Source organism: Peromyscus eremicus, chromosome 1, assembly GCF_949786415.1.
Source record: "Peromyscus eremicus chromosome 1, PerEre_H2_v1, whole genome shotgun sequence".
Taxonomy (NCBI): Eukaryota; Metazoa; Chordata; class Mammalia; order Rodentia; family Cricetidae; genus Peromyscus; species Peromyscus eremicus.
In genome coordinates, this window is record NC_081416.1 from 93551589 (window position 1) to 93571667 (window position 20079).

General features: G+C 37.3%; 1 protein-coding gene across 1 annotated transcript; it reads left to right on the plus strand.

Moving 5' to 3' along the window:
* Positions 1–3628: 3628 nt before the first annotated feature.
* LOC131909244 (olfactory receptor 5P53) lies at positions 3629–17381 on the plus strand. The gene is made up of 2 exons (XM_059260752.1): positions 3629–3715; positions 16431–17381. Exons 1-2 carry the CDS (start codon positions 3629–3631, stop codon positions 17379–17381), a joined length of 1038 nt encoding a protein of 345 aa, XP_059116735.1.
* Positions 17382–20079: the final 2698 nt, after the last annotated feature.

Here is a 20079-nt window from a genome sequence, read left to right on the forward strand (position 1 = left end):
CTCCCACCAAAAATGGAAGAGTATTCCTCTTACTCCACATCCTCTCCAACATAAGCTGTCTTCAGTGTTTTTTATCTTAGTCATCTTGACAGGTGTAAGATGGCATCTCAAAATCATTTTGATTTGCATTTCCCTGATGACTAAGACTATTGAGCAATTCCTTAAATATCTTTCAGCCATTTGAAATTCTTCTATTGAGAATTTTCTTCTTTGATATTCTGGTAGAATTCTACACTGAAATCATGTGGTCCTGGCCTTTTTTTCCTTGGGAGACTTTTATTGACTGTTTCTATTTATTTAGGGGTTATGGGTCTGTTTAAACTGTGTATCTGGTCTTGATTTAATCTTGCTATGTGGTACCTATCCAAAAATTGTCCATTTCTTTTAGATTTTCCAATTTTTGTGGAGTATAGGTTTTTGAAGAATGACCTGATGATTCTCTGGATTTCCTCATTGTCTATTATTATGTCTCCCTTTTCATTTCTGATTTTGTTAATTTGGATGTTCTGCCTTGTGGTTAGTTTGGATAAGGGCTTGTCTATCTTGTTGATTTTCTCAAAAGAACCAAATCTTTGTTTCATTGATTCTTTTTATTTTTCTCCTTGTTTCTATTTTATTGATTTCAGTCATCAATTTGATTATTTCCTGGTATTTATTCCTCATGAATGAGTTTGCTTCTCTTTGTTCTAGAGCTTTCAGCTGTGCTGTTAAGTTGCTAGTGTGAGATTTCTACAACTTTTTTATGTGGGCATTTAGTGCTATGAATTTTCCTCTTAGCACTGCCTTCATAGTGTCGCATACGTTTGGGTATGTTGTACATTCACTTTCTTTGAATTTTTGGAGGCTTAATTTCTTTCTTTACTTCTTCCTTGACCCATTGGTGATTCAGTTGAGCAGTATTCACTTTCCATGAGATTCTAGGCTTTCTGTAATTTTTGTTGCTGTTGAAATCTAACTTTAAGCCATGGTGGTCTGATAAAATACAGAAGATTATTCCAAATTTTTTCTGTATACTTCTTGTATCTTTATGGACATGTCCTTCTTTAGGCTGGGAAAGTTTTCTTCTATGATTTTGTTGAATATATTTTCTGTGCCTTTGAGCTGGAATTCTTCTCCTTCTTCTATCATTATTCTTAAGTTTGGTTTTTTCACTGTGTCCAAGATTTCCTGGATGTTTTGTATTAAGAATTTGTTGGATTTAACATTTTTTTGACCAATGAACCTATTTCCTCTAACATATCTACAATGACTGAGATTCTATCCTCCATCTCTTGTATTCTGTTGATTATGCTTGTATCTCTACTTTCTGTTCATTTACCCCAATTTTCCATTTCCAGAATTCCCTTGGTTTGTGTTTCCTTTATTGCCTCTCTTTCAATTTTCAAGTCTTGAACTGTTTCCTTCACCTGTTAGATTGTTTTTTCTTGGCTTTCTTTAAGGTATTTTTTGATGTCTTCCAATTTTTTGTTTCTTTTCCTCCATTTCTTTCAGGGTTTTTTTTTTTTTTCTTTTTCTCTTTAATGGCATCTATCATCTTCATAAAATTATTTTATGAAGGTCATTTTCTTCTGCTTCTGCTATGTTGGGATGTTCGGGTCTTGCTGTTGTAGAATGACTAGGTTCTGGTGTTGCTGTATTGCTCTTTATGTTGTTGAATGTATTCTTATATTTCAGTCTACACAATTGGGTTGAGGTAACTGTAGGTATAGGTGATGATTCTTCCTCCAGTTGGTGCAGGTGGTGCCTGTGTCTCCAGGCTGCTCTTCCTCCAATTAGTGCAGATAGTGTGCCTCCAGTGGCCTCTGATGCCCTGGGGGATGTTTGCTGATCAGCTGCTGGGACTCTTCCTCCAATCAGTGTTGGTGGAGTCTGTGCTTCTGGTGGCCTCTCTTCCTCCAATTGGTGTTGGTAGAGTCTGTGCCTCTGGTGGCCTCTGGTTCCATGAGGGATGATAGGACTGCTGACTGTTTGCTGGGGCTGTGATGCATGGAAGAGGAGCTCAGAATGTGTCCAGAGCCTAGGGCTTAGAGAGTAGGGTTGTCCAGCCAGGAGGCTAGCCACTCACCTCTTCCTCCAATTGGTGTTGGTGGAGTCTGTCCACTTGGGACATTTATGTATCAATATAAAAGAAAGATTGAATGTTACCTGATGGTCAAACATTACCAGAACAAACTCCAGGAATCTTCTTCCTATAGCAGGGCTTCCTTATGTAGGACTTGGGACCATTTGTAAAGTAAGACCATAAGTATCTCACCACTAGACACACTCATCTTTATTAGTATACCATTGAAAATCCAGTGGAAAAAATCCAATGAGATGAGAAAATTGGGTGTGTCTGTGTTTTCATATATATTGTGCTGGCTGTGATATTCCATAAAATCCCAAGGGCTTCATTCTCTTCATTATTAACAGACAGTATTACAACTGCAAAGATCCAATTGGTTTTATAACTTGATTTGGATAATTGTAATTAGCATGGGCTAGGCTGTGATCATCGATCATCGATGATATCTCTGAGAAGCAGGTGCTTGGAACTACTGTCCTGGTCATCATTGTGTAATTGTAGTTATGCCTTCAAGCGCTGCAGGTAGAGATGCAATATTTGCCTCTCTGTGACAATATTCTACATTTTAATTCAGTATTAATGTTTTCATATGTATGTTTTTACTCCAAACCCTGGGCTCCTAAGTTTAACAGCAAAGCAGTTATTAAAGACACTTCTTTCTAAAACCAACATTATGTCTAAGCTAATGTTCCCTTTTAGATGAACCAAAAGTCCCTTCCATGTTCCTAAATTTTATATGATGTCCAATATGTGATGTTATTTTTAGATTGTTCTGAAATTTTAATTATGAATGTTTTTGATATAATGCCATGAATATGTTAATTTCCTTTATGCTTTAAAGTGATTCATATAATTTTTTTATAACTATTCAGCTATACTGTTCCCAATGCTTCATTGCATCACTGTTTTTTAAAATGTAGACCAAGAAATAGAAATGAGTCAAATGTTTCATAGCATAAATTCAAAATAAATATCTCTTTAGACAAAGCCAATATTATTTGACATACAATTTACATTATTAGACACAAATTCTTGTTTTATCCGATGCCCTCATTTTTTACTTTTTATAGTTAGCATACAAAGCAATGGGTTTCATTATGCATTTTCACACATGTGCATGTGTGGAACTGATTTGTTTAGTCTAGGCTGCTGAGACTGCCCACTCAAGTGAGGGGCAAAGCCATGCCATCAGGATACAGCTCTTTCATACCAGCAGTGAGGGGTCGGGCCATCTCTCCTGAGTGTGGGACCAGCTCTCCCATGAGGGGCAGAGCCAGCTCTTTTGCTGCAGTGGCCGGTGAGGGCCAGGGCCAGCTCTACCAGGGCCAGCAAAAGGAGGTACCAGCTCAGCACAGCTCTCAGATTTCAACATGCATGGTTCCTATGGACCCCTATGGTAACATGGGCCACAGAGATCAACACAGACCCTAGCTGTAGCAGGATCCCAGATACAGGCATGGTCCTTGGCAGCAGCTTGGATCTGGATGTCACCATGGCCCCAGTAGCAGCACTAGCACCCAGATCAGTATGGCCCTAGTGGCAGCATGGCCCTAGGACACCAACATGGCCACAAGTGGCAGCTCACCTGGGAATCTGTGTGGCTTTTGGTGGCAACATGAGCCATGGATGTCAACACAGACTCCAGCTGAGGTAAGACCATAGACCCAGACATGGCCCTTGACAGCAGCCTGGGCTCAGATGTCACCATGGTCCTGGGTGGCAAGCAGGCCACCCTCATCAGTCTGTTCCTCACCACATTCGCTTTTTCAGTTCTCTCTCTTTCCATAGCACATGAACAGGTTTGCCTCTCTTTCTCTCTCACTTCTCCACCATATATTTGCTCCTCATAATGGTGCCAACCCGCCCTATCCTTGCAGTGCTGGGACGGCCTGTGGAGTCTTCAGCCAGCCTGGACCATGAGCTACATTTCCTTTTTCATCTTAAGACATTTTCTTCTCTTTCCATGATCCCCTTTCTAGATTCATTACACATACAGAGAATTTTAAATCTAGGTCCTATATGATAAAGAAAATATGAAAATATGGAATATTTGTCTGTATTAATCAGGCTTTGTTTTACTTAATGAATTCCAGTTCTATCCATTTCTTGTGGATATTAAGGTTTCTTAATGGGTGAACAGGGTTCCACTGTTTATATTCCAATTTCTCTTTCATGTAATCGCACATATAATCTCACAATTACATCTTAATCTTATGGATATATATATGTTCTATATGACTGTTAGACACTTAGAGGTCTGTTCTTCATCCTTGGCTTACTGACAGTGCAAACTGTCCAAATGAGTATCTTTGGAATAGATTATAGGCAGAACTTTCACAGATTTTATTCATGAGCAAAATTGCAGGTGTTTCACCTTGTTTGGATCAAAGCCCTTCAGAAGACTTATGGCAAGCTAGAGTGACAGTGCAGGTGTCTAACCAAGGTTATTAACACAACCGAAAAAATCATGCCAATTCTTCACTTTCCAAGTCTAGCCTATAAAAGACCTATGTCTCAAGTTTATCTAACCAGGCTCTGATCAGTCTTACTCTTGAAACCTTGAAACCTTGTGTTGCCACAGTAGTGGCTCAGCTCTTTGTTGCTTACCTTAGGGATGTGCTTTTGACCAATGAGAGGTAACTCTTGTAATTTTTTTGTTGCTTCAAGCCTCCTACAAAAAGAGAATTTTTAGGATAGATGAGGAGAAGCAGGAGGATTAGAACAGAGAATTGGAGCTAAGAAATTATATACAATTAGGACAAGAAAATTAGAACAATAGAGGAGACATGACTGGAACAGCACACACACATGTGAACTTTTTTCTGTAAACCCTCAGATTAGAAATATCCTAAATTCCCTTCACTTCAGTGCATCATCTGACCTGAACCCTGAAAGGGATCTTAGGGCTGGACCCCAAAGGCCCTGGTTATGTTAATATAAAGGCTTTGAGTGTATACCCAAGGGCAGTGTAGATAGGTAATGTGATAGTTGTAGTTTTTAGTAAAGTCTGTATTCTTTTACGTGGTGGCTGCACAAAGCAAAATCTGCACAAGCAGGTTATGAGTTCTTCTTTCCCTACATCTTCACCAGCATCTGCTGTCTTTACTTTCTCTAATGACAGCCATCTGACTCAGGTGAGGTTGAATATCAAAGCAGCTTTAATTTATATTTCCGTAATGGCTAAGGAAGCTAAATGGTTTTTCAAATGTTCGTTGGCTATTTTCAATTCTCTTGAGATCAGTTTATTTAGCTCATCAGTGCCTTTGTTGATTTAATATATTTTATTTATTTGTTTTTTTTGTTTATTGTTGTAGCCTGCTGATGAGTCAACTGGGTATCTGGGTGGAGGTGTACAGATTGTAGAGACAATGAAGAGAGAAGAGTCAAGAGGACTGCCAGTCAATGCCAAACAGCCCTGAGTTTATTTCACAGCCAGCTTATATACAGTCTTGAAGGACAGAAGTAGAACAATGCACAGCACAGGCATTCAGCCACTATCTATCCTGTCCTTGAGTCAAGGAGCAGGCAGTTTCATTTCCTATCTCCATGTACCTCTGGCTGGCATGAGCAGCCTGCATCTAGCTAGATAGTATGTTCCTTCCCATGGGTTAATCAGGACATTCTTACAGTCCTTCAAGGAGACTCTGCGGGCTAATCAGGACTTTCTCACAGCACTGAAGCATGCAAGCTTGAACTCTATTGACTCAGAATAGACTTCAGATTCAAACTGGGAAACTGAGTCAGTTGTGGGGTCCCACAATTTATTGCTTTTTTTTTTTTTGGTTTTTCGAGACAGGGTTTCTCTGTGTAGCTTTGTGCCTTTCCTGGAACTCACCTTGTAGACCAGGCTGGCCTAGAACTCACAGAGATCTGCCTGCCTCCTGAGTGCTGGGATTAAAGGCATGCGCCACAACCGCCTAGCTAATTTATTGCCTTTTTGAGACAGGATTCCTTGTGTATCCTTGGCTGTCCTGGAACTATCTCTGTAGAACAGGCTGGCCTTGAATTTACAGAGATCTCCCTGCCTCTGCTTCCTGAGTACTGGGATTAAAAGGATACACTTCCATTGCCTGGCAATACATTTTATTTTCAGTATTTAAATTTTACAGTTCTCTACAAATTCTGGATAAAATTCACTTTCTAATGTGCAGTTACCACACTATTGATTTTTTTTTTTCAGTTATGTAGGCTATCTCTTGGCTCGGGTGTCAATTCCTCTGCTAAGCAGAAGCTTTAGATTTCTGTTAATCCTATTGGTCAATTATTGAGATTCCTATGTCTTTATATTGAAGACTTGCTTTTGAAGGTTCTAGCAGGGGAGTGCAGCTACACATGTTTCCTTGGCTAAAGAATGCTATATTGGGGAGGTCATCCTCTCACTGAACAGCTTTGGAGGCATGAACATGGATTGGTGAGGGAGAAAGGCAACAGCTGTTAGCTAGACAGATCAGTAGAGTCAACCTTGGTGACCTCTGGAGTGACAGATGTTACAGCACAGATTGCCCTTATATCCTACGCCTATATCTTAAAATGTCTTGCTTATGTCTTCTTTTATCCATTTTGAAGTTTCAGATTTATATTAGAGTTGTTGATCCATTATGAATTGACTTTAGTGGGGGTAAGAGATATGGATCTAGATTCATTATTCATTATGTGGAAATCCAATTAGGCCAGCACCACTTGTTAAAGAGCCTGTCTTTTCTCTAATGTGTGCTTTTGATACCTTTATTAGAAGTTAGGCTAAGCTGTATAGATTTATTTCTGGGTCCTCTATTCTAATCCACGGCTCCTCATGCCTATTTTTACAACTGTTTCATTTTGGCTTTTATTTATTAATTAATCCTGTGTGTGTGTGTGTGTGTGTGTGTGTGTGTGTGTGTGTGTGTGTTCATGTGCATCTGTGGTTTGTATTGTGTGTGTCTCTGTATGTATTGCACATACATGATTGTGTGTGTGCCTGTGCTTGTACATGTGTACAAGAGGCCAGAGAAGGATGTTGGGTATCTTCTCTATCATTCTCAACTTTATTTTCCTGAAGAAGGGCCTCTTGTTGAACTGGAAGCTTGTAGTTTTGACTATGCTGGCAACCCAGTGAGATCACACGTTATACTGCTTTCTGCTTCTGGTGCTGGGGTTACAGGATTGTGCAGGCACAAAACCTGAAGCTCTGGTTTAGCTAAGGTTTCTGGCCCTGGGATCCTCCTGTCTTAGTTCACCCTAACAAGTGCTGGGGCTATACATGTGCACAGCTGATCCTGACCGGTGCTAGAACTTCAAATTCATATCCCTATACTTCCACCACAAGGAATTTATCCACTGAGCTACTTCCTAGCACATTCTCTAGCACTTTGGGGCAAGTTTCTTGAATAATTTTCCAAACCATACCTATTAACTACTAAGGGTATTCAGGAAATATTATCTAGACAAATGCTATACTTTTGGATGTTTATAGATCTTACAGTAATTGTTCTCACAATTGTACCAATAAATAGAGGTTAACTATTTAGGTTAGAAAAAAATAAAGGAAAAGAAACATTAAAATAAAGGACTTTAAAAGTGTTCATGATGCCGGGCGGTGGTGGCGCACACCTTTAATCCCAGCACTCGGGAGGCAAAGGCAGGCAGATCTCTGTGAGTTTGAGGCAAGCCTGGCTACAGAGTGAGTTCCAGAAAAGGCACAGAGCTACACAGAGAAGCCCTGTCTCAAAAAAAAAAAAAAAAACAAAAAAAAGTGTTCATGATTAGGAACTGAGAAAATATTTAAAAGGATAGATAATTAACTTGATTATATTAGAAAATGTTTGAATCACCTACTCCAATATATACATATTTGAAATACACAGCCTCATAAATGTGCTAGGATACAAAATCAACACAGAAACTTCAGTAGCCTTTCTATATATCAATCATGAGCTAATGGATAAAGAACTTAGGAAAAAAAGAAAAAACACTCCAAAACAAACCTAATTAAAGTATTGAAAGATCTACATAATGAAAATGTTAAAACACTGATAAAATTAGACACTTGAAAATCAACAGAATTAATATTGCAAAATTAGCTTATGTTGCTAAAAGTGATCTATAAAGTCAACATAATTCCCCAAGATATTTTTCAGATGTAGGAAAAACAATGCTAAAGATTAAGAAGATGCACAAAAGCCTACATAATCCTGAGCAGAAAAAGAAATCTGGGTGGTATCACTGTACTTGATTTTAAATTATATGACAGGGTCATAGTACCAATATTGTGCTGGCACGGAAACAGACTTATAGACCAATGTGATAAAATGGAGAATATGGAAACAAATGTACAGAGCTACTACCATTCAATTTTGACAAAAGCCTCAAAAAATAGACTGGCAAAAGCAATCTTCTTTCAACAAATTATGTTGGATAAATTGGATTTCCACACAAGAAAGAATGTAACCATATTTTCACCCTATAAAATCAATTTAAAATGATTAAAAACCAAACATAAGACCTGACACATGCAACTGCTGGAGGACCACAGGAGTGAAGCACTTCTAGATACAGACATGTGAAGGACACTATGAAAAGGACAATGGTAGCACAGTAGATAATCCCCAGAAGTGACAAAGGGATTTCATGAACTAAAACTACCACAGAGCAGAGGAAATAATCGTCAGAGTGAAGAGATGGCACTCAGAATGGGAAACATTATTTGCCAACTGTATATCAGATAGGGGATTTCTGTCTGGACTCTATAAGGAATTGTATAAATTAAACACTGAAAAAAACAAACCATCCAATCAGTAGAAAAGCTAGAGAACTCAATTTATGGTCCACAAAAGAAGAAATACATCTGGTCCACAAATATTTTAAAAAGTATTCAGCATGCTTAACTGTCTGGGAAATGCATACTACAACTGCTTTGAAAATCCATCTCATCCTGGTTTGAATGGCCATCATGAAGAAAGCAAATTACAATGGACGCTGATATAGGGACTGAGGGAAGAAGAATGCTTACCCTTGGAAGGAAGTAAACTGGGCTAATCACTATGGAAAGCAATGTGGTGGTTTCTTAAAAACTCAAGAGTAGAGCTCTAACATGACCCATCTGTACAACTCCTGGTATACATGGTGGGCAATCTAAATCAATGTGCTAAGAAAATACACATCCATCTTTACCATGTCACAAATCACAATAGCTAGGCTATGGCACAAACCAAGGTGTTGATAAACATAAGAGTGAACACAGAAATATAGTACACAGATGCACACACACACACACACACACACACACACACACACAGGCACATGTCCTGGAATTTACTTTTTAGTCATGAAGAATGAAATGCAGTATGGATGCAGTAGGACATAACTATATAAGAAAGTTTACTCAGTCTCCTAAAACACAAATATCACATTTATTTCATATACTGAATCTAGATTTAATTTTATATAGGTATAGGTGTGCATGCATGTGTACATGTATGTGTGTAGGATGTGAAAGCAGAGTGGGGTAAAATGTGAGAGGGAAAACAGTCTTAAGGGAAGAGAGACATGGAGGGAGGAAGAGAAGGAGACAGAATGCATATGACATGATAGCAGAAATGAGGACTCTTTGGAGGATGATTAGGGACCAGCAAGAGGGGCATCAGGGATAGAATAAGTACTTGGGTGATGAAGGCCAAAGCATAATGATATACGTGTACAAAAATGTCATAGTGGAAATGGATACTTTGTATCCTAACTTAAATTTAATATAAAAGTGGGATGGAGTGGTTAAATGCTTGTATTGCTTTTCCAGAGAACCCAAGTTCAATTCCCAGTATCCAAATTAGCTGGCTCATAACTGCCAGGTACTCAACCTCCAAGGGATCTGATGCCCTCTTCTGGACTTTCCTAGACACCTGCATTCATGTGCACATACTCCTATATATGTAGGCATAATATAATGATAGAATAATAAAGATAAATCTTTAAAAATTAGTAAGATAATATAAAATGTAATTTTGTGTAACAAATTTAATATACAGTCATTGAAATTATGATAAAAATGAGGAAATTTTGTAAATGTTTTTGTGTTAATTCTAAAATTCATGTGGATTTGAATACCAGCTGAAAAGGGGAAATAGTTGTAGATAGGAAGAAAAAAGTTTGATTATTTATAACATATCTTTACCTTTTAAAAATGCACAAACTCAGAGTAACCAGAAGTATTTTCTCTTTGCAATTCTTTATAGTTTATGGTTCTTGTGCTGTACCTAAAACTTTGTCCAAAATATTTCCTTTCACATTTATCTTCAGAAATTTACTTTCTTTCATTTGGAATTGTATCAATGGAAATTTTTAAGTTAGTTTTCTTTCGTAGTGCAATATAGGACTAGTGGGTCACCATCCATCCTTGGTGAATTTGTAACTATTTCACTAACAATTTTTGGATCCACAATGTGGTCTGTGTCAATCAACTTCATACCAGGGTTCTAGTGAACATGGACCTTGCTATTTTCTGGGTGACTGTCTAACTCCAGTAGCATGGTCTACAGGGTTGGCATAAGAATGCATTCTTACTTTAATATATATGTTATATGCAAGTATACACACACACACACACACACACACACACACACACACACACACACACACACACACACGGAGGTTGGACTCTGCAGAGATGGTGAGTCTGTTACATTTCCTTAGGGTCCATGAGAATGCTCCTAAATGGAAGACTGAGAAGTCTTTGGGCAATCAGAACTGACAATGTATGATTGGGAAATACTTAAAAATGTATCATATCATAGTTTTAGTGAATTACTGAGATGAAACTAAAGTCTTTAGGTCTGCCTGTATGGTCACAAGTTCCTTTACTCATGCAGGCAGTAGGTCTTATATTGTACTTGACAGAAGTCGGAGCTGCCTTACAGGGTCATTTCAAGATCCACAGTGAGGCCTTAACTTCATCTGTAGGAGAAGAAAAATACTTTGATGGCTTTGTGTTGAAGAATGCACATGTGAACCAATGATCCTAGAAGAGGCATAAAATAAATGCATGGTGTAGAATAAGAGGACAGACAATGATAGCTATGTGTAGCACCATAAATCACTTTCAGATGCTCTGCATTCTGGTATTTGTCAAAGACTTGTATAAATGATGTATGCCTACATTAAATGCTTAAAACACAAAGGAATGCAGAGTATCTAAATGAATTGAGTTAAATATTTAATGCACTCAGCTTATTGCCTGCCATGTAATGTGGATACTCAGCTGCCTCAGAAGGCCTTCCTATGTTGTTGCATTGAGGGGTGTGAAGAAATAGGCTCAAGATACCTAAAAAATGAATCTTATATACAGAATTCTATCATCATCTTAATATTTCTTCAGGAAAATGAACAATGTTCATGATGTACTATTTTACCTTTCATTTTGAACAGGGATTTTTTATTTGATTTAAAGTTTAACTGAGAAGTCCTCTTACATCCCCACACTAGCTAGCATCAACTAATAAAATAAGTAATTTTTTATGAATGTCCTGTATTCTTCTGGGAGAACACAAATCATTTCACTGGCTTTCAGTAAACAATGAAAAAGAATTCCAAAGAACACCATAGCATGTAGATGCCCCCTAGAGAGGGCCAGCCAGGCCTTAATGAGTCACCTGGTTTCAGAAATCATTTCTGTACAAAAAAAAAATCCTAGAGACCCACCTCTCAAAGGGACAGGCAGGAATATCCCCAAGGATTCCCCATGTTTGCCAGGAACCTCTTTTCTCTCCCATCATGGTCAAAGACATCCATCATCATCCCCATTGCATGTGTATCCTTGGCCAGTGAGAGTATTCAATAGTTCACATTGTATTCATCCTCCAACTATTTATAAAAGTAAATGAAACACATCTTCCTAAAGTTCCTACTGGAATTCAGCATCAAAACTCTATTTCAAAATGGTAAGTACAATAGTCATGGTTTTATTTAAGATGGATTTTCATTGGTTTAAGAAGGTGAGCCAAAGAAGCCCTATGGTGTTCCTGATATAGCTATACTAGTTGGACCTGGGAAGCCAAGAAAATATGGGTCTAACACAGCCAAAAACACTGCTAACCTTGAAAGCTGATAATATGAAAAAAGAAATCTGGAGGAAAAGCCTGATACTAGAATTGGATTAGGTTCCTAGTCTTATGTTCTTATGAGAGAGGATATTAGAGTGGTCAGAGCCCCTGGCCTATCGTGCCAAGAATAAATGCCAGTCTAGAGGTCAAAAACTTAAGTGTGTAGTAGGGAAGAAACAAAAGGAAAGTAGTGATCAGCATAGTACACATAAGAATGTCTTAGTCCAGACCTGGGCAGGTGTCAGAGATTGTACTTACTTGGAGATATGTGATAGGAAGACCTGGCATGTAGAAAGGAAAGTTATGGTCTTCAAAACATGGAACTACTGAAACTACCAACATTTCGTTTTTATTTAATTCCAGCAAATCTCTTCCTTCAGGGTTCAGGGAACCCTGCAAAAGAGGAAGCAAAAAGATGTAAGAGCCAGAGGGGATGGAGGACACCAAGAAAGCAAGACCCTCTAAATCAGCATCATCAAAGTTCATATGAATTCATAGAGACTGGGGCAACATGCACAGGGCCTGTATGGGTCTGCACCAGCTCTTCTGCATATATACTATAGCTTCGAGTTTAGTGTTTATATGAGATTCCTGAGTGTTCAAATGAGTGGGTCACTGATTCTTCTCTTGGGCTCTTTTCATTCTGTTTGTTTTTGTCCAATTCCAATGTCTTAGTTTTTTGTCTTGTCTTATCTCTTGTATTACATTATATTATATTATTTTATATTCCCTTAGACACCTGTTTGTTTTCTAATGAGAGACAGAATACGAGTAGATCCAGATGGGAGGAGAGGAGGGGAGGAACTGGGAGGAGTAGAGGAAGGGGAAACTATAATCAGGATATATTATGTGAGAAAAAAATCTATTTTCAATAAAAGGGGGAAAGAAATTACTAGCACAGCTATGTGACAAAATACCTTTGTAGGTTTATAGATACCATTTCTTTTAATTTCAAAACAAAGCTGTAGTATATGGACAAATAGCATCACTGAACAAACACAAAAAATGAGAGCCAAAGAGATTGCCATGTGCAGGTTAACCCTGCTGACAAAATGCCTTCTTTGTCAAGTCCTGTTCCCCAGGAATCTGCAGCCAGTGCAGAGTGACTCCTAACACTGTCATAATGAAAGCAGGATTGACACTACTGAACTGAGATCAAGGCAGGAAACACAAAGCATAAATGCTACTCTGTGCATAGCCTTGTTTCATCAGACCAAAGTATTTTCAGAGTCTGGAAAGAACAGCTTCAAAGGATCATGTAAGCTTGGTAGAGTTAGGATGAACTTTCTAAGAAATTATGAATATTGATTTTTATAATAAAGAAGGCAGTGGAGACATGATAGCTTTATTTAAGTATTTTAATAATATGTATAAAATAGTTTGTACCATTGCAATATTAACAATTAATGCAATAAAAAACACATTTTTAATAGTAGAGCTGACATCAAGGAAGTAATCTGTCGGTTGCTAGTGTTATTTGAATACAATCCAAAACCATCAGAGAAAAGATAGAAGATATTCTTGAATGGGCTACAGATAGCCAACTATGGAGCCATTGCCCTTCATAGTTAACATATTGAAAGAATGCAGGCTCACCATCAGAGAAACTAAATGTTTATTTTTACTAAAGGAAAAACAACTGGAAACACTAAGGAACTGATATATTTGAAAGATAGTTAATACTGATATTACTGTTGTGGTAAATGTTTAAATACCTAAGAGCTGCACAAACATTGTTAGCAGAAAATTGTATACTACGTGTATTATATTTAATTAGTATGAGGAGACAATCACAGCATCCTCTAACATGACTCTTGAAAAGTATACAATTAGAAGAGAGTATATGTTATAGGGGGATAAATTTAGAGAAGTGACTGAATGTAAACTACAAAGTTCTGAGTATCAAGCCAAAGAAGATGGTATAGGTTCTATGAACTATTTCACATCCCAAATATTACTCAGGGATATGAAGTACCCTAAACTCTTCAATCAACAAAGGAAGCCACAAATCAATGAGCTATAGGGAATAATTTGGCTTAATTTTTTTTATTACTGAAAATTAAGTAGATAAACCTACCTTGGATCCCAAAAGATAATTAATTGTTTTGGATTACTGCCCTAAGAAAATCAAGTAAGGATTGGACAATTATGATAATTTGTCATATTTTTCATGTTAGTATCATGGTAATTGAGGTATTTTTGGGATTCCTAGGTGTGGCAGTTAACAATTGTACAGGATAAATACCTGAAAAAATGATAATCAATTAAGTTATGTTCTATTCATTCAGAGCTTATGTGTATCTCAAAAATTATGTGGGTAAATATTCACAATGTAAACCAAATTCATATATTGCAACTTTAACTAAATACAGCACTATTAAAATGTATCTAAGTTGGACATACTGACACATACTTGTAGTTGTATACAAAGCTTTTACAAAGCTGAGGTAGGAAGACTGAAGTTTAAAGACAGCAAGACCCTGCATGTGCTTATGTGTGTACATGCATGTGTATTATATATGTATATATATGCAAACTAATATATATTAATGGAAAGAGAATACTTATAAATGTACCAAATTTCTTATTGTTGATGTGTATGATGCATATTTTGAATTTTCAAGTTTTCCCCCAATGTTGTTATATAAGTTTTTAAAAATCAGAACTAAAGAACCATCATTTGTAGTACCAAGGCAGCACTTTCCATGAAGTGAAAGTTATTGGCTCTTTTTCTTTCTGAAGCCTGTTTTTCTTTTTCTTTTATTTTAATATTTTATTCTTGATACCCAGAGCCTATTCAGTTCACTGTTCATGCATGCATTCACCACTTGTACATTCAATTTTATGCCCAAGCACTGGATATTTGTAAGAGAAGTGTAAAACCCTTATTGACAAGACTATGTCATTTAAGAAGAATGAGAGAACAAAAGGCCATCAACAAAAGGCCAGTGTCCTCACTGGGAGTGGAGACATCTACAGCACAAAGAAAGATACTTTGATCTATCTTAGGAGTCAGAGAAAGCTTTGAAGAAAAAAAATAATGTTGAAAGATGAGGATAAATCACCTGAAAATGATAAACAGCTGGTTTGGTGTCAGTAGTGGGCAAAACCACCCTGAGAGACAAGATTATATTCAAGGATATATGTGATGTGTATTGTTTTAATGAGGTTATGTTATATCATGAAGATTTGAGAAGTTACTCAAAGAATGTAATGAATAAGAGGTCACTATTTTATATTATTGTGAAACATAGAAGAAAAATAATGAAAGAAGTGAGGCAAATGTAACAAAATGCAAAAGAAGAATGACCAGAGCCTTGACGACAGAGGTAACAAACAAGAGATGAGGATGTGAACTGAAAAAAAAAAAAAAACTTACATTTAATATTCTTGGTCTATCCTATGCCCATTTATAGCCATTCATTGCCCACCTTGTAACTATTACATGAAGTCTTTTAGAATGTATCCTTAGGCTTCTAGCCTCTACCAACACCAAAGCTAAGGGTGTAATCAGACAGGATCTGAGACCTATAACAGAGATTTCCCCACTATTTCTGTAATCTACTTACCTGATGATTCCACAAATATATTTGTAAAGTGACTTGAGTTATGGCTTTCCTTTGTCCTGTAACTACAAAAGCCTTATAAAACTGTTATCACATAGGATAATGGTAGTTGTAGCAAGCTGACTCCATGTTCCTGGGCCATGATCACTCAATTAACTAGAGAATAAACTAGTTCTATGACCTTTGAGGTGACAGCTATGTTTTTGAGTTAACAAAGTGATAAAATTGGGAAACAAATGTATATAGTTATTTTTTATTATATGTGGTACAATAAGAAAAAAGCAAGGAAGGTTCCCAAGTTGCAGACAGGAGATGCTGGATAGTATCAGCACTTGATATGAAATGCAGGTGGAGTGGTTGAAGAAAAGGATTAGTTTGGTATGGGAACCCATTGTTAGAGGTTTTTTTGAGATTTCAAATAAACAATGAGCATCATGAGAATAAATAGATATTGAAATTATGAACCTGGACCTTTGAAGAGAGATCCTAACAGTGAAGTATTGAGTAGTGACATTTAAGAAATAGTACATGCAAAAATAATGAATGACAGAAAATGAGGCTCATCATTCTCATCTTATTCAAAGAAAAAATACAAAACCACAATTCCAAAGAAGGCAGTATATACATGAGAACATAACCAAGAATAAATATGAGGAAAATTTAAAAAAATTCAGCAATGTGAAAAATCAGAACATTTTAAAAACAAATTATTTTCATTTTCCTCAACAGGAACAATTCACACAAAAGAACGAGGCTGGAAACCATACCATTGTGACAGAGCTAATCATTTTGGGACTAACAGAGGACCCTACACTGTGCATAGTCTTTTTTGTAATATTTCTAGGAGTGTACATTGTCACTTTAGTAGGAAATATCAGCATCATCACGTTGATAAGAATTTCTTCCCAGTTGCACACACCCATGTACCTATTCCTCAGCCATCTGGCTTTTGTAGACATTGTATATTCAACCTCAGTCTCAGTTATAATGCTGATGGAACTCCTTGGACATGGGCTGGCCCTACCCGTGGCTGCCTGTGAAGCCCAGCTCTGTATTACAGTGTCATTTGGATCGGCTGAGTGCTTCCTACTGGCTGCCATGGCCTATGATCGCTATGTAGCAATCTGTTCACCTCTCCTCTACTCCATGATCATGTCCCCCAGGCTCTGTTTTCTACTGCTGGGAGCTTCCTATGTTGGTGGCTGCATGAATGGTTGGACATTTACTGGCTGTTTGTTAAATCTGTCCTTCTGTGGACCAAACCAGATAGATCACTTTTTCTGTGACTTCTCCCCTTTGCTGAAACTGTCCTGTTCAGATGTCTCTGTTATTGGAATCATCCCCTCTATCTCTTCTGGCTCCATTATTGTGGTGACAGTGCTTGTCATTGCTGTCTCCTACATCTACATCCTCATCACCATCCTGAAGATGCGCTCTACTGAGGGCCGCCAAAAGGCCTTCTCCACCTGCACATCCCACCTCACTGCAGTCACTCTCTACTATGGGACCATTACCTTCATTTATGTGATGCCCAAGTCCAATTACTCTACTGAACAGAACAAGGTGCTGTCTGTATTCTACACAGTGGTGATCCCTATGCTTAACCCCCTCATCTACAGTCTGAGGAACAGAGATGTGAAGGATGCTCTGAGGAAGGCAACTGTCAGAGTATATTCATAGACCTTCTTCAAATTTAAGAAATGGATGATTTACTTTGTCACACTTAGTATTTATCACATGATGCTTAACTGATTGTTTAATATTAAATCCTGTTTCTTTGCACTAACTCTTACCTTTATACATATCATTTGTGGGGCCACTTGAAGTCAATAAAGTGATAGGAATAACAATTGCTACTATACAACTTCTGCAAGATGTCAAGATCTTTGCCTTTGTGTTATTTATGTAGCAAACAATGATTTGTGCCTTCTGTGTGCCAGGATAAATTTTAGTTGCATATATGAATTTACCTATTTCTCACAATAACCTAAGTAAGTAGCACTATTGTTTTATTTTGTGGAAAATTTCCTGGAGAAAGACAGAAAGTAGAATGCCCATATGCTCACGAAGAATAATTGAAGTCATTTGTATATAAGGAGTTGGTCTCTAAAATCATGTGGCTTCTACATTTAATTTCCCAATGAATCTATGAGTTAGGGCATTATAAATAAGAAAAGGGAGCCTTGTTTACAGATGAGAAGAGTGAGCCTTGGAGAAATAGAATAGTTTTTACAGAGGAGTGTGGATTCAGCACTGACTCTTTGCATCATGTACTTAACATACACTCCACCACAATGGCACTTATCTTTTGATAAACACCTCTAATACTCTATGGGAACATTAGAGGTGCATTTTGACTCCATGAGATCATGGAACTTTATAGTTTTGTGACTTCCACATTTCCAGACATAAAAACTTTCACAAAATCAGTGAAGGATGTAAACAGTCTCTGTACTGAAAACTGTAAGGCATTAATGAAAGAGTGTGAGATTAAAAACTGATGCAGAGATAGGCATTGCATATGTGAGCTGGAAGAATTCAAACTGTTAAAATAGCCATATTCTGTAGAGCACACATCAGATTCAGTGTAACTCCTACAAAAATGTCAATGTTTTCCCTAAAGAAGTGGTTAAAAACATCTTTAAATTACAGAATCAGGAAAGATTTTGGATAGGGGAAGAAATATTAAGTAAGGGATAAAACTGGGGTCATCATCTTTTCTGAATGCAAATGGCTTTATTGATTCATGACTCAATGAACCATGGATACTCAGATATATCAGGGGAGATTCTTTAGTTTTTCTAGTAAACAACAGTGAGAAAGAAGTCCAAACACCTTTTTTAAAATGTCAGTTTTATATCTACAGAGCTCTAGAATAATTTTTCTACTTCTTCAGCAAAATGGGCAATGAACCCAAGTACTAATTTAATTTACTACTATTCTAGCCTGCTATCTCAAGACTCCTTTTAATTTTGATTCAGAGTTTATTGTAAATGGAGAGTAATATTATCACAATGCCCCAAACTAAAAAGACAAATTATTACTTTCAGTGTCAAATATTGTTCTGGGAAGCCATATGCTATCTCTTTCACTTTCTGTAAATAAGTAACAAAAGAATTCCATTGGATGCTATGGCAAGTGGGTGTCACCTGGGGAGAGTAAGCCAGGACTTAATGAATCATCTGGTTCCATAAGCTATTTCTGTCCAAGAAACACATATACCTTTCTCTTGAGCGGCAATCAGCAATAATCCCTGAAGGTTTACCTTGTTTGATTACAGCCTTTCTTCCCCTCTTTTAAAATGCACACAAAGACACTCAACTTTGTATTTTCTGCATGTGTGTGGCTATGATCCTTGACCAGTGATTGCGCTAATGGTTCACATTTCAGTGTCCAGAACCCAACTCTCTCTAAAAATAAAATACATCCACTTCATAAAATCCTCTTTGGATTTCAGTGTCAATATCAACTCTAAATGGTAAATGACAGATTAATGTACTTTATTAGGATGGATTTTTAAATAACTTAAGAATGAATTGAAAATTATCAAGCACTTTTGAGCTCTTGACCTCTGTGGTAACCATGCCCTCACCAAGAGGCACTGTGCAGTGGATTTCTGGCATACATAGAGCAGTATTCTTAAGGCATGTGGGTACTGCAAGGATGGTCTGTGGCAAGCATCATTGTTACTGGACTTCAGGAACTGAGATGAGGAGAGGAAATCAGAAACAACAGCCTGTTTTCAACTAGGTAAGGTTCACTCTCCCAAACACTCTATTTCCCACCACAGTGACTGATCCTTTGAGGGAGAAGATATTTGAGTGGTCAGTATACCCGATCTAGGCTGATAAACATGAAATCCAGTGTAGAATTCTCGATATTAAGTGTCCAATGGAGAGGAAAAGAGAAGCAAAAAATTAGTCTATGTATTATATATTTAAAGAGCAGAATTCAGAACTGAGAACACATAAGTACTGCACCTCTTGTCTTGTTTTTGGATTTATGGTAAAGCTACCTGACATTTTGAAAGCAAAACTACAGTCATCAAAACACTAAATCATTGTAAAGCTACCCAAACTTCATTTCATTTTATTAAATAAAGTGATGCTTAACTCCTATATGTGACCAGGTCCTCTGGCATTTCACAGATATCACTTCCTTTAATCTCACAACAAAACTGTACTACAGGGCCAGTTTTCCCATTGTTCAAGTTAGAAATATGTTGAATATCAAAGAGTTTAAGTGTCATGTGTAATTTAATATAGATGACTTGTGTTTCTGACTTCTTTGCTTCCACTTACAACTTGGCAGTTAGTGCAGAATGACTAGTGTAAGTCAGAATGATATCAGGGTTGCCACTTTGAACTCTGCTTGAGTC

Bases quoted from the DNA above. Each gene is read 5' to 3' on its own strand.
- LOC131909244 (XM_059260752.1), top strand. From the start codon at position 3,629: ATGGCCACAAGTGGCAGCTCACCTGGGAATCTGTGTGGCTTTTGGTGG. The intron at 3,716-16,430 runs GTAAGACCATAG...TTTCCTCAACAG, and splicing joins CAACACAGACTCCAGCTGAG to GAACAATTCACACAAAAGAA.